At 39.2% G+C, this 15,473-nt stretch overlaps 1 protein-coding gene across 1 annotated transcript; it reads left to right on the top strand.

The window, feature by feature from the left end:
* The first annotated feature begins 843 nt into the window (after window positions 1-843).
* LOC149279385 (dipeptidyl peptidase 9-like) lies at window positions 844-14,293 on the top strand. Its single transcript, XM_089501282.1, has 19 exons — window positions 844-1,060; window positions 1,153-1,265; window positions 1,377-1,550; window positions 1,662-1,830; window positions 1,923-2,033; window positions 2,116-2,244; window positions 2,660-2,721; window positions 2,859-2,959; window positions 5,920-6,097; window positions 7,035-7,194; window positions 7,332-7,411; window positions 7,528-7,680; window positions 8,904-9,030; window positions 10,510-10,655; window positions 11,095-11,241; window positions 11,343-11,495; window positions 11,575-11,717; window positions 13,965-14,076; window positions 14,201-14,293. The coding sequence occupies exons 1-19, from the start codon at window positions 844-846 to the stop codon at window positions 14,291-14,293; spliced, it is 2,568 nt and encodes an 855-aa protein (XP_089357408.1).
* The last annotated feature ends 1,180 nt before the right edge of the window (window positions 14,294-15,473 follow it).

The raw sequence follows: 15,473 nt of genomic DNA, 5'->3' as shown, positions 1-15,473 counted from the left end.
AAGAGAAGCGTCATGCTTTGTAAAATCGGTGCCAACATAAGGCTAGACGGAATTTAATATCCAATAATTATTACTGCAAATAATATTGCACTTGCATTCTTAGAGCACTGCACACATTTTAGCATGTACACTTAGGAGAACTCACGTTTCTTCATAAAGGTATATTTAAAGGATTTTTCATGGATTGACAAAACTGCAATTGCTTCACTGTTAACATGAACTTTCTTGATTGTTGCTTACTAACAGTCAGGCTGCACTGCTGCCAACATATATTTGCATATTCATAATTCATTGTAATAATGTACCTTCATTGATCCCGTTAGTGCTGTGTGAGCGCCATTGGTGCTCTAGATTCCCAAAAAGGATAACATGCTGGATCATAAAAGTGGAGCGACATAGCACAGTGTGCTATGCAGTGTTTCTCATAAAAATAAATAAACTGTTTGGAATGAAGAGGTGGCTGTTTGTTTTTTGTTTGTTTGTTTTTTTTATTGACATAGGACAGCTTTTCAAATAATAATAAAAAAAATATAATAGGTTACATTTTTTTCCTAAAATATGTTGCTAGTGTAAAAAATAAAACCTACTGTAGATTGATAAACTAAATGATGAAATGTGGCAGCAATCGTAATCTCCGTGTTGAATTGGAAATATACCCCACCTCCTGTTTGTGCTTTTTTATGTTTTGGTTTTTTTGTAACAAACTATCATCTTTATTCATACAAAATATGAGATTTTTTTTATTTTTTTTATTTTTTGTAATTACTCAGAAAATGGAAGTATCATGTTCTCACCCTGGTGTCTCATTATTATAGTTTGTGTGGCAAAGAAGGAGAGGCACTGATGTCAGTTGACTTGCTAGAACATCATTCAGAAGGAGAGATGGAGGGAGATTCTTCTCATTTCCGGGTAGAGAGGCATTCTTGGGAAGGCTTGCGGGAAATAGTACATGGAAGTCGCAAGTTTTCTGGAATCATGGTGAACAAAGCCCCTCATGACTATCTCTTTCAACCACGAAGAGATGAGAATGGGACACACTCACACCGCCTATACTTTTTGGGTGAGCTCACAATTATACGATAGACAGCAAGGTTGAGTGTACAATTCAATATACTTTGGTAAAAATTCACTCAAACTACACATTTTTTATAGGAATGCCATATGGGAGCAGGGAAAACTCTCTTCTGTATTCTGAAATCCCACGAAAGATACGCAAAGAGACAACCCTTCTCTTGTCTTGGAAGCAACTGCTGGAGCACTTCCAGGTAAGCTGTTTGGAAGTGTGATGTCTTCCTAGAAGTGAGTTGTATACTAGAGCTGGGCTATGTAAATTTGTGGATTGAGTTTCTATAAATATTCAACAATTTTCTTCATAGGCAACCCCTCACCATGGAGTGTACTCTCGTGAGGAAGAGCTCCTTCGGGAACGCAAGCGACTTGGGGGTTTTGGCATCACTTCTTACGATTTTCACAGCGAGTCTGGACTGTTCCTGTTTCCAGCTAACAACAGTCTTTACTATTGTAAAGATGGAGGTAGCACAGGATTTATGGTGAGAGGGAATATAAACTAGCGGTTGTGTGAATATGCTTAGTAGGGGATAAAGTGTGTTTCTTTTATTTGAGTGGAGTAGTTATTGGTTTTCCATCTTTGTTTTGCCTAGATTTCTCCATCTCCGCCAGTGGAGATCCGGACACAATGCAATGGACCGCGAATGGATCAGAAGATCTGTCCTGCAGATCCTGACTTTATCTCATTTATTAATAACAATGACTTGTGGGTAGCAAATATACAAAACAGGGAAGAGAGAAGGTTAACATTCTGCAACAAGGGTGAGACTTATTTTCCTACTTGGTTCTTGAAAACTAATTATAAGGTTGTTTTCTGTTTTCTGTTAACGTCCTCTCCATTAAATGTCATCTAGGTCTGAACAGTATAACAGAGGATCCCAAATATGCTGGAGTAGCTACCTTTGTGATCCAGGAAGAGTTTGACCGATTTACAGGATACTGGTGGAGCCCAACGGCTGTGGAGGGTTAGTTTGGTATTTCTACAAGATTTCCGTACTGGCTTGTGTATCTTGGTAGGTAAACATGAGTAACTCTTTCTCTCGCCAGGTCCTGGTGGGACTCGTTTACTTCATATCTTGTATGAGGAGGTGGATGAGTCGGAGGTGGAAATTGTACATGTTCCATCACCAGCCCTGGAGGAAAGGAAAACAGATGCATACAGATACCCTCGTACAGGTGAGATGAATGAATGAATTTGAGATCATGGAACCCAGTCTTCTGTGTATTGTATGTGAAAATGCTGGATGATCGTAATACGTTTCTTAGCCTGGATGTGAGAAGAAAGAAAGACAGTTCCATTAACTTAAGTCATTCCAAGATATTCCTCTTATTTATTCTAGTGCAGCAAACAAACAAGTTACTGAATGGCGAAATTGTGTTTTGATGTGATTTCCCGCTTTTGCTATAATGTAGTGGGACCATAGGTTTACCCCCAAATTTTGCAATGTAAACGTCTGTCTCCCCCACCCCTCTTTGTCTTGTTTCTCTTTTTCCAGCTCCTGGCCCTCCAATAATTATAACCATTTAATTTTTTGCCAGTAATTACAGCTCTCCTCCGTAACGTTCCTTAACCTTTTCGCTCTTTTGACAGGAAGCAAGAACCCCAAAGTATCGCTTAAACTAGCAGAAATAACAACGAATGACAAGGGCGAGGTGAGTTCTAATGCAGAATGTTGTAAGGTGAAAAAAAAAATCAATTAGATGAATTGCTAACTATGGAGTTGCAGCATTAAATGAACAAAGGTGGTGGGGTACTAGAAAAGTCTAGCTCATCTTTCTGTTATTCCCAGATTATTAATACTCAGGATAAGGAGCTGGTACTTCCATTCAGTTCCCTGTTTCCATCTGCAGAATACATTGTGAGAGCCGGCTGGACAAAGAATGGCAAATAGTACGTATTTAAAACAATGTTGCATTATCTCAAATGTATCCTCTGGTTGAAAATGTTGGTTAATTATTTTGTTTGCAAGCTTTTGTTGGAACATCTCCTTTATCAGGTACGTTCTGTGTCTAATGTGACAACCAGCTCCTCTTTCATTCCTGTCACCACCACCTTATATTGTGCTTTTTTCCAAAATTCCACCATGCTGTTAGAACATCAGTGATTGTTAATTCTGTACCAGTGGCTGCTTCTTTACACTTTATTGCACGTGGTTATGTTTGAATTTTATCTTTTCCTTTCTGCATAAACAAAAGTTTTTCTTGGTCTATCAGGTGCCAACATTACCTATGGTTAATTTGTTCCCCCATAAGCAGCTGACATGGAGACCTTAACTCCCCCCCACACACAATTTTTGTTGCAGCAACTTCACTGGGTATAGGAAAACGGTTGAGCATAGTTTTCTAAAAAAAAAAAAATAACCCGTTTGAAAAAATAAAACAAATACTGGCTTTTTTTTTTTTTCTGCCTTTAAAGATTCATAGTGAGTTCCCTGACACTTAACATTGCATCTTGGTGTAATCATACATCAGAGTAGAAATATATATATATGTGTATTTATTACATACATACATACATACATACATACATACATACATACATATAAGGCCAATACATATTTAAATAAGGAATACCACCACCAGCGCTCCCATGTGTGTCTTCTATATAATATATACATGCCACTTCAGTCTTCTATGATTGGGTATATGAGAAGTAATTTTCTTACACACACACACTAATATACATATATATATATATATATATATATTACACATGCACAGATCTTTCTACAAACAAAGAATTCTAATAATACACTTTGACAAGGCTGATCAGGTCATTCTAATACTCTGTGCAGGCTCAATATAACAAAGCTCTTCACCTAAGATTAGTGCAACCAGTAATGGCTGCCTTTCTTCCTTATCATTTGCGTGAACGGCATGCTACCAGTAGTGGTTCCAGTCCTCTGCTACATCACCTGTTGTTCCCTGGAAGTCATGTGGCCATGGCATGGTTGAGTTTTACATTCTGTGTTGCAGCGTGCAATGTCTTGCATTAGACTTGGTTGCTACAAACAGAAGTGCGTACCCGTGTATATTTTGTTTTCCCGTGTATAGATCTTCTGCTCTAATAGGTTGCTTATTAGTATTTACAAGTAATACTTTTGTCACAACATATCTGAAAAAGGGTAAGGTTTACTTACCAAGTTACAGCTGAATAGGTTATCTTTTGTCCGCTATCAGAAGTGTTTTTTGGAACATTGGTGTATGTGTTCCTTAAATACCTTTTTAGATAGTCAAAATTTCATTATATAAAAAAAAAAAACAGGGTAGCTTTGTCGATATTGGATTGCAATCTTCAGAAAGAATTTTCACGCACAACCTTTGTGCACGCAGAGGCTTAGGGATTTAGTCAGCCTGAGGATATTTGCGAACCATACACGCAATCAATATTTTTAAATTGAGGGCACAATCACAAGCAATGAAATTATTTTCTTCTTTTCTGTGGACCTCAACAATTAATTTTCAACGATCAGAATGGACATCTGCGCCACAGCCTTATTCATTGTGAACAAGGAGGGACTGGAAGTTAAACATTGTGAAAGGAGGTCTTTAATTTTCCAGAGGCAAAAGACATGTTCATGGCATCCCGACCTATACAACAGATCTACAGGTTTTGGTGTAATATATGTGAAAGGATTCTGCACCATATTTTCCAGTTACTTACCTGAACATGGGATTCGTCAGAAGTGGATCTTGTATATCTTCTTCTCTTCTATATCTCATAGGATGCATAAAATCTATTTTCCTTTCTCCTTGGAAACCTGAGCTTCGGAAAGGGTGGGGTTTTTTTTAAATAGACATTTCTATCCCGCTAGGAAAAAAGTCTTCCACCTATCTATTATACTATCTTGGTTGGGAAGCTTCTTGTGGGGACATAAAATGTGAAGCCATCCGCAGGGAAGATCCTGGAAGAACTTTGAAAGTCCATATCAATTTAGTGGCATGGTTTTATGACATGTATACATTTGGCGTCAATGGGTTAAAAGTGTGGTAAAGCATATGCCTGAATGTATGAGCTTTGTCTTGGAAGGAACTCTCTTCTTCAAGAAAATGTTGTGTTGAGGTCTGTCATCTTTTCACTTTAACACATCTATTCTACAATTGAGTCCAAATCCTTCCAGAGATCAAGATCACCGTTTAGATGGTGCTGCAACCTCTGCTGAGGTACCTCTTCATTTTTTTCCCCCCAAAAGATGTCTTCCCAAGAACTTCTCTCTGTTTTGGCTGCTTATGCCACCACACAATCAACCGTTGGGCTTTCGATAGAACCTGTAGGTTCAGGCTGGTCTTCGGGCACATTCCGCTAGTATAGCATAGTGAAAGCCTCTGCTTCATTGGAAACGGCATGCACAGTCTGGTTCTGGCTTAAAAGGTTCAGCCAACACTACAAGCTGGATGTGAGGGCTCCGGTGCAAGTTACATACAGGCTGAAGCCTGAAAATAAACATTTCTAAGTTGGCAGTATTCCAGATCTCTCATATTTTGGTCCATAGTATTTGTCCATGGTAATACTGCCATAGGATGGTCTATGAAAAGTCTTAATTGGATCGAACTTGTCATAATTCTACTTTCCTGCTTGTTCAGAATGCAGCATTACATTTGGCCCACCATTCTCTTTTCTTCCTTAGGCTTGGCTTTTCACTTAGACTTGGGGAGTTTGGAGGAGGAGCCTATTTAAAGTCTTCGAGTGTCTCTGTCAGCTGATCAGTTAGGAGCCAACATTCAATATGTAATGCTGCTATTCTGGATAGCCAGGAAATGAGAATCATTACAGGTAAGACCCTATTTACAGTTCTGTATCCTTAAGTTTAGTACATTGCTTTTTATTAATCACTGTAACTTATACTGCAGTGCTTGGGCCATGCTGCTAGATCGATCCCAGCGCCTCATGCAGCATGTCTTGCTTCCTCCTGAACTGTTCATCCCTGTGTCTGAAGACGAAAAACAGAGGGATCAGTTTGTCCAGGAGATGCCCCCACATATCCAGCCACATGTTATCTATGAAGAGAGGAGCAACATCTGGGTTAATGTAAGGATGGTTTATTTTTCTCTAGGCAAATTGGTATCTGTAGTGTTTCATTTGGGTTGAATGAATTCGGTTAGAAGTTTGAATTAGAGGGGCCACAATGCTCTGAACATTTTTTTTACCTCAACAAAAACAGCGATAACATAAAAGGCTGGTATTAGAATGATACATTTCTTACCCAAACAGTTTATGAATATGTGTGGACCTATTCTACTACACTATATGATCCAAAGTATTGGGGACAGCTGGCAATCATAACTATCCTTTTGACATCTGCCCAACCTTGATTCATCCATCAGACTTCCAGTTTCATCACTCCAGAGAACAGTGGTAGTGGGCTTTACACCAGCTGATTCTTGGCATTGCACGTAATGATCTTCACCTTATGTGCAGCTGGTCTACCGTGAAAACCCATTCATAAAGCTTTCAATGTACAGTGCTTGTGCTAATATTGCTTCAAGAGGAAGCTTGGAACTGTACAGTGATGCTATGATTTTTACGTGTTTCAACACTCAGCATCCCACCTTTTGTAAGCGTGCATGGTCTACCTCTGTGGCTAATCTTTTAGTCCTAGATGCTTGCACTTCACAATAGTAGCATTTACAGTGGGCCAGGGTAGAAATTTCAAAAGCTGACTTGTGGCGTCCTGTGACAGTGCCAGCTTTAAAGTCACTGAGCTCTTCCGTACAACCCGCTTTACTGCCCATGTTTGTCTATTGAGATGACATGCCCATGTGCTTGATTTTATACACGTGTTTGCAATGAGTGACTGAAACACCTAAACTCAATGACCAGGAGGGGTGTACTTTTGGTCATATAGTGTACATATTATATGTGTATATAAAACTTATATATGCCATGGTCAGTGTGTCTGCTGTTTCACAACTAAGTATTGGCTCCATGAGAAGCAGTGTTTATCAAGTCTTCTTTCATTTGTTAGGTGCATGATATCTTTCACCCACTGCCACAGAAGAAGGACAATGAGATTAGTTTTATAAAAGGCAGTGAAAGTCAAACAGGATTCTGCCATCTTTACCTGGTAACCTCAGTGTTTCAGACAGATGAGAGAGACTGGTCTCATCTATCCCTACCAAGCTCAGGTGTGACCCATGTATTCCGTTGATGCTGTTTCATATTACTTTCTTTACTGCTCACTGTTCATCACTGACACACTTTCTCCTCACTAGTCTCGTCTCACTCTCATAATCATTTTCTGTTCCGTTCTTCATTTCCACAGATACATTTAAGTGCCACATAATTGAAGAAGTGGCTCTGACAAGTGGGGAATGGGAGGTCCTAGGACGTCATGGAGCTAAGGTGCCCTTTCTTGTCCTTGGTGATAAAGTTTAAATTGATGTGTGTATATATTAACGGTCAGTTTTAGTAACTCATTCCTATATCATCTCATTTTGTTTCCTACTTCCCTCTTCAAGATTTGGGTGAATGAAGAAACACAGCTTGTATATTTCCAAGGTACACGGGACACTCCCTTGGAGCATCACCTGTATGTCACAAGTTACAAAAACCCCGGTGAGGTGGTGAGACTGACTGAATTGGGTTACACACACAGCTGCACCTTAAGCCAGGTGAGCTGGGCTACTTGCCTATAATGACAATGTGCCCTGCAGGCATCAGTTATTTGAGGGCAGACTATGTTAATAGATAACTGGTATCTCTCTGGGCACTGTGGGTTTTGTCTTGAATGTATGTATTTGTAAAACACAAATATAGACGCGTCTAAATAAAAAGTGCATCTTAAAAAGCCAAAATAACACACAACTGTGAGATGGGTGTAAAGCAAGTATACTTGGGGATCAACTGAAAATATCAAAGGTGGTTACTTATAGGGATGTGACCCAATTCCCAAATATTAACCGTTGTTGGACATGAAAATTGAAAAACACTAATATTAAAAGGATTACATGTGCATTTGGTTTCATTTGGGTCAGTATGATCATGCACAGCTTGGAAAAGGTGAACTGAGCTTGTAGTGCATAAGCATGAGGGTCATAAAGTTATATGGCCATGGCTCTGCAGCTAGCTTGGTACTATAAGGAAGTTTTGATAAGTATGTTGAACTAAACTGAACGTTATAAAGTGTTCCGTACACAAACAATATACGTATACAGCTTCATGGGGAGATATCATGAGGCTTGGGAGGGTTTGTGGTTCTCATGTCCTCATCCATTATAATGGGCCAGATTTAGTTTCAAGGTTATCCCTGGGAAGACTCTAAACTGGCCCTTCATAATGCATAGACCAATAAGAAAGGTGATTTTCAAGAACATGGCCATCTAAGCATTTCTTGCCAGAGATTCATTCATAAAATGTAGTAGTTATCTAGTAAATAAAGGATGTGCTCTGGTGGGTACAGGAAGCTAAGATGACTGCTTCCTTGATAGACACACAAGGTAGGATTTAAACAAATAGTTCTTAATCTGTAAACGCTGGCACTGCTTTTTTCAAGTGGGTGCCACATTCTCTAGTGTGATAGGATGTAGTGTTACTTTAGGTAACAAAATAAAGTCTAGGTAGGACTGAGTGTAGCCTTTCAAACTTTGCCTACACCCAGAGACTTGCCCTTCCATGTATATTTAATTTTGTAATGTATACAATGTTATCCATTATTTGAAAGTAGATCCTATCTTTACTGGCACCTTTTGTTCGGCACAAGACACTTGGGAAGTTTTGCCTCATAGTAGGCATATGGAATTGGTAATGCTTAGTAATAAAAAAATAATCATAAACAGTCTGATTCATGTAACACACATATGAAGAGGTCCTTTATGACTTTTGTTTTATTTTATAGAAATTTGATATGTTTGTAAGCCAGTACAGCAGTGTGTCATCCCCACCATGTGTGCACCTTTTCCGTCTTGAAGGGGACCCTATGCATCAGCAACCGCAGTTCTGGGCAAGCTTGATGGAAGCCTCAAGTAAGATACATGAGTACCTGTTTAGGATAGTTTTGTATACTTGTCTTGTGTGCAAAATGCTTATCTTTGGGAAATATGTTGACATAATGTTTGTATGTTGTGTTTCTCTAAAGTGCAGATTTTTAAGATCTTTCAGGGGGTTCTTATACATCTTTTCTGGCTTAAGTGCCTACAACTGATTATAGACAAGTGTATTTATTTATTTGCCCCCACATTGGTTTTGGATGGTTTTTCCAATTAACATACCTTCTGGGCTTAGATCTGCTAATTATGTAAGCATTCACAAAGTGCACATTCTTGCCTTGCTAAACAACATACTCTTGAGTCATTTGTGTATTTGAAATGTGGGGTGGAATTCGCCTTGCTATCCCTGGCAGCAATGATACAGAGAGACTTCTGACTCGGGTAGGGCAGGAACAAGCCCACCAAATTACCCCTCCCCCATACCTCCCCTACTGGGTGGGGATAAGAAGTCTTCCCCTGTTTTGTTGTGTTCTGTAGTCCCCAAGTGTGGTCTTTTAGGTACCATTTGATCCTCGGTGGGACTCTCAGACAGGGGTGAAGCAGGAGATGAGCGGGGCTGCAGCTTTGCAGCAGCCGCTGCTATAGGCCATGCTCATCTTTCTGGAAGCGCATCTTCTGAGCTGCAGGCTTATGAGAAGACCTGGCAGAATGTTTAGTGATTCAGATTACCAGTTTTAAAAGCAGATTTAGGAGTAAACTGTTTAATTCTGCTGCTTGTTTTTTTTTTCTTGGATGCTGTTTTAATTTATGGATTCTCTAGCCCTGCCTTTCTATTGCTGCTGTCCAAATAAGTTTGCTTGGCTTGAATTAACTTTAGATTTTGCAAAAGGATCTGCTTAAATCCCCCCCCCCCTCTTTATCAGAAGTCTTCTTCTTCCTAAGAATGAACTAAGCATTCTGCCTGTTAAATATGTAAGGAAAGAGGTCTATCAGGTCAGGACCTGATTCCCCAGCCTTAGAGCAGTGCTTGATCTCCAGGTGGAGAGAAGTGATGTCTTGCACTGCCTTCTCCACGTTCTGCCCACTTTGTCCCACTTCATCCCCTGTATGTTGCGATCTAGCACCACCCACACATCTGGTCACTCCATCAGAACTTAGTCTACATCCTCTGGTAACAGAAGAATCCATGCTGGAAGGTTGTCTTGTGATGAAATACATATTTCTGTATATGGTTTGGATATCCAAGAATTCTGGGCATCTAATTATTATGTTAGTACATACAATATTTGTCAGTTTGTATTTTTCTTCACTGTTTTGAACATGCCATAAAACCGCAAGTATAATACATATCATTTTTTTAACTTAGTTTTACGTATTGTGTGTGTGTTTAACATGAGGCTTTATGTAGAGACTTTCTGAAATGTTAGTCCTAAAGTTTTAAAAATGTGCTGCTGCAAACAAAAGGTACATTTCTGATTGTTTTTTTTATTATTATTATTTTAATTCTTTCAACAGGCAGTCCTCCATATTATGTTCCACCAGAGATCTTCCACTTTGAGACAAGCAGTAAAGTAAAGCTCTATGGAATGGTTTATAAGCCTCACAATCTAAGCCTAGGGAAAAAGCATCCAACTGTGGTTTTTGTCTATGGTGGACCACAGGTAAGATAAGGGGAGGTGTTTTTAATATAGAAAAAAAAAAAAAAAATCACTACCAAAATTATGTTTAAATTTCTCAGGAATATTTTTAGGTGTCTTCCATAAGATTAAAAAATGTAATTGAAGTTTTATATAAGTACTTTACCGTAAACAGAAGTAAGGGTCATCATTATTATTTTTGTATAGGTGCATTATGTGTACGAGTAGCTTTTACAAAGCTATGTGCAAGGAAACCCACTAAATAAGATAGAGAAGATATGTAGAACTAGTAAGTAATGATCACCACGAATGCCCAGCACAGTTGTTTGCCTGCAGGTTATGACACCACACAGTTTAAACGGCATGATATGTACAGAGATTTCAGTCCCTATGCAATCTCTGAACAAACTGCATTTAGATTTGAGTTTTTTGCTTGTTTTATAATTCAACTTTGTTCTCTTAGGTGCAGCTAGTAAATAACTCATTTAAAGGAATCAAGTATTTGCGTCTGAATACTCTGGCACACCTTGGATATGCAGTAATTGTGATAGATGGTCGTGGGTCTTGCCACAGAGGACTCTCTTTTGAGGGCGAGCTCAAGAACAAAATGGTGAGTGTATTTTAACTTGCTCTTATTACCTCTATAGAAGTGCACATATTTCCCTTTCTTCAAGTTCATATTTTTTTCTTAATGTATACTGTACTTTTCAGGGTCTGGTTGAAATCGAGGACCAGGTGGAGGGATTACATTTTGTAGCTGAGAAGTTTGGATTCGTTGACCTGAATCGTGTGGCTATTCATGGGTGGTCATATGGTGGCTTTTTGTCTCTCATGGGGCTAATCCAGAGACCAGACATATTCAAGGTGAGAAATTGGAATTGTATGTTTCTGGGAAGAATCTGTAAATTAGTTTGGCATGCATCCTTAAATCCTTTTCTTGCAGGTGGCCATTGCCGGTGCTCCAGTAACTGTCTGGATGGCATACGACACAGGATACACAGAGCGTTACATGGAAACACCAGAGAACAATCAGGCTGGTTATGAAGCAGGATCTGCAGCTTTACATGTGGACAAACTACCCAATGAGTAAGCTGCCACTTTTTTTGTAACATTAAAAGAGACCTTTAACCCCTTGATGACAATTGCCGGTCCGGGCACGTCACCGAAATTCAAGTCGTTAACGACAATTGACGTGCCAGGACCAGCACGTCTTTAAACGGGTGCAGAAAGCGATCTATTTTCGCTTTCTGCACTGAAACGGCGTTGCTGTAATGCCTCGACCTCGAGGCATTCAGCAACGCCATGATCGGCACAAAGGGGCCATCTCTGGCCCCTCCCCGGGGTGTCAACATCCGCCATACTTTGTATGGTGGGGGACGCCCGTTTTAAAAACTTAAATGGTGTCGCTGGAATGCCTCGATCAGGAGGCATCCAGCGACACCAAACACTTACCTTGGGATGGACTGCAGCTGCCGGTGATCTTCGCCATCATGATGGCGTCGGCCCGGGAAAAAAAACAATAAAGACGAAAAAGTTCGCTAGATGGTCTCCAGACCCGCTATAGAACTCTGGCTCCACTTGCAGGTTGAATACAGGTACTGCATTCAACCATGCACGTCAATGGAGCTCAGCTTTCTAATCGCAGTGTGATTGGTAAAAATAAAATAAAATTAATAATAATTAGAAAAAAAACAGTAAAATGTAAAAATAATTTCCCACTGATGTCACTATCTGTATGTCACCTTCAAGTTGAAAAAAAATGTAAAAATTTTTTTTAAAAAAGGCAAAAAAACCAATATATATATATATATATAAAAAAATAATTTGTGAGCAAGTCCTAAAATTAGCATATTAGCTTAAAACAATTCTCGCATGGAAAGAGTTAAAATACTGGCATATTAAATGCCCATGGGGGTGTCTACTTTTAAAAAATGTATGATTTGATGGGGTAAATTGAATTGGCCGGGTTCAACAAGGTCCCAATTAACACAGGGGGAAGGATGGCCACACACCTAATTTCCAATTAGAAAAATGCACACGTATCAAATGTGGCCTTTTAGTTCCCCCAAAAAATGACAAACATGCATGTGGGGCATCACTGTACTCAGGAGATGTTGCTGAACACATATTGGGGTGTCGTGTGACAGCGGCATATACCAGGAGCTGTAAATTCATACATAAAGTAGGTGTGTGTGAGAAAAATACACACACAAAAATACTACTGCAAACTTTGAAAAAATGCTGGTGGTAAAATGTGTGCATGCAAAGAGTTAAAATACCAGCAATTAAAATACCCTGTGGTGTCTAGTTTTCAAAAATATATGGTTTTGTTGGGCACACTGAAATGGCCCGGCTCAAAGATGTACCAAATAGGGCATGGGCAGTGGATCCCCAAATGCCAAAGTTCAACATTGAAAAATATGCATGCCCCAAATGTGACCCTTTTGCCCCCAAACAGCCAGGCAAAATCATTCATGTGAGGTATCGCTGTACTCAGGAGATGTTACTAAACACACATTGGGGTGTTTTATGATAGTGACATATACCAGAACCTGTTTATTCATACCTGAAGTAAAATGTGTGTGAAAAAACAAATGCAAAAAAATTAATACCATAAAGTTTGACAAAAGCTGATGGTAGAATAAGTGCTTGGAAAGGGTTAAAATACTAGCATTTGGAATACCCTAGGCTGTCTAATTTTCAAAAATATATGACTTGATGGGGTAAATTGCATTGGCCGGGTTCAAAGATACCTGAAATGGCACATGGGGGGAAGAATTACCAGATTTGGAAAAAATGGCTTTGAAATAGCAAAACGCTACCTGTACTTATTGCTCCATAACGTGCAGAAAAAAGCAAAAAAAACATTGGGTATTTCTAAACTCAGGACAAATAGTAGAATCTATTTACCTTTTATAGATGAGTAAAAGATTTTTCAACTAAAAGTTAGAAGCAGTCATTTTTTTCTAAATGTTTCACCATATTTTATACTTTTTTTAATAGTAAATAATATGATACAATCAAAACAATGTCATCTAAAGAAAGCCCTTCTTGTCCTGAAAAAAACAATATCTAATGTGTGTGGGTTCAGAAAGAGAAGAAAATTACAGCTAAACACGAGCAGCGCAGAAATGTTAAAACGGCCATTGTCACGAAGGGTACAAAAAGTAAAATCAGCCTTTGTCACGAAGGGGTTAAGGTCAAGTCCCTCCAAGGAAGCCATAATGCTGGAAACTGTTTATCTGTCTCTGTACATCTATATTTGCTCAATACCTTACATAATTTCATCATCCTGTGGCTTATCAACCATTTAATTATCGTTTATTTCTCTAGGCCTCATCGTCTCCTAATCCTTCACGGTTTCCTGGATGAGAATGTGCACTTTTTTCACACCAGCTTCCTTGTATCTCAGCTGATTCGAGCAGGAAAACCCTACCAGTTGCAGGTATCATCAGACTGGCAATAGTATTATACCATACTTGGGATTTTTGGTGTATTTTCATAATACTGTATAGTTTTAGCATCATTATGGTCTGTCACTAAAGTTTTTGTGTGTGTTATTCTTTCAGATTTACCCAAATGAAAGGCATAGCATTCGCTGCCCTGAGTCTGGAGAACATTATGAGATCACCTTACTGCATTTCTTGCAAGAACACTTGTGATGATATGGTATACTGCAAGTGCAGTCTGAAACAACTCAACAGAGAATGTCATAGACATTGGAGCAGAGAAGAAGATAGCCAACCATCCTACAAAACTTAAAGGCTGAATTCCCTGGTATGAAAAGTAAAACATTTGATGCAGAAAGTAAGGAAACCTGGACTCATTGTCAAGAGAACCTCGGGTTGCAAAATGCAGGAGATACATTGACTGAAGATAGGAAAAGTATTTGAAACTTTCCACGTGGACAGGAAGTGTGGGAAAAACTATACCAGAAGAACACTTCTGATGCAGAGAAGTGCATGCTTCTGATGGCCTAGGGAACTATACATTGAAGTATCCAGCATTGCAGTAAACTTATAAATCGATGGTCAGAGCTACCTCCCCTTAGTCTCTGTCAGGTTTCACCTGACCCAAATATATCCTAATTCTTTGGCCCAGCTTGTACCAGTATGTTGCTGTGGATTCGTGATTTGTTCTCAGGACAAGTAACCAATCCATTTTGCCTGCCTACCCTTCTATGACCTTTTGTATTTTCCTTTCTCTCTGTGTACCATTGATTTCTCCGCTGACCTACCAAGCCTTGAGTGCCAGTTTAACAGAAGAATTTCAGTTCTGCCAGGAGCTGCTTAAAACCTTATGCAGTATATGCACACCATAGCTCATGAATTTTAATTGTTCGTTGCGGAAATTTTTTTTATTGATTCTTAATATTTTGTAACAAGTGAGTGTTACAAAGAACAGCCCATTAAATACTGGGGTTAATGTGTGTCGTCTGCGTGTTTATGTACTACCAATTGTTTGGAATAACATTTAATATGTATATTTAGACTTTTGTTCATGTGTGATATTATTAAAATAGGCGGGTATATGTGTACAATATTTTACAGGTTCGTTGTAGCCTAGTTAACGGTGAATTCAGGTCCCTACACAACACACGTGTAAATGCCAACATCATAGTTAACATGCTATCACACACACTCATTCATATACTCATTCATTCACAGATTCATTACCTCAGTCACGCATACTCATTCAAACACCTTCCCCCACCCCCTTACCTGCACTGCAGCTCTCTCGATGCAGCTCAGACTTCAGCAGAGGGTGCGGCCTTCCTCTGCGTTCTCTTGTACTGCGGAGAGGAAGCAGGACTGGAGCAGAGCCATGTGATGTCATGTACAT

Source organism: Sceloporus occidentalis, unplaced genomic scaffold (genome assembly GCF_023333645.1).
Source record: "Sceloporus occidentalis isolate IW3139 unplaced genomic scaffold, rSceOcc1.0.p SCAF_169, whole genome shotgun sequence".
In the NCBI taxonomy this organism is placed as follows: Eukaryota; Metazoa; Chordata; class Lepidosauria; order Squamata; family Phrynosomatidae; genus Sceloporus; species Sceloporus occidentalis.
The sequence above is the reverse complement of the archived record's forward strand: the minus strand, read 5'-3'. Positions and strand labels throughout refer to the sequence as shown.

Bases quoted from the DNA above. Each gene is read 5' to 3' on its own strand.
- LOC149279385 (XM_089501282.1), top strand. From the start codon at position 844: ATGTCAGTTGACTTGCTAGAACATCATTCAGAAGGAGAGATGGAGGGA. The intron at 6,098-7,034 runs GTAAGGATGGTT...TTCATTTGTTAG, and splicing joins GGAGCAACATCTGGGTTAAT to GTGCATGATATCTTTCACCC. The intron at 7,412-7,527 runs GTGCCCTTTCTT...TCCCTCTTCAAG, and splicing joins TAGGACGTCATGGAGCTAAG to ATTTGGGTGAATGAAGAAAC.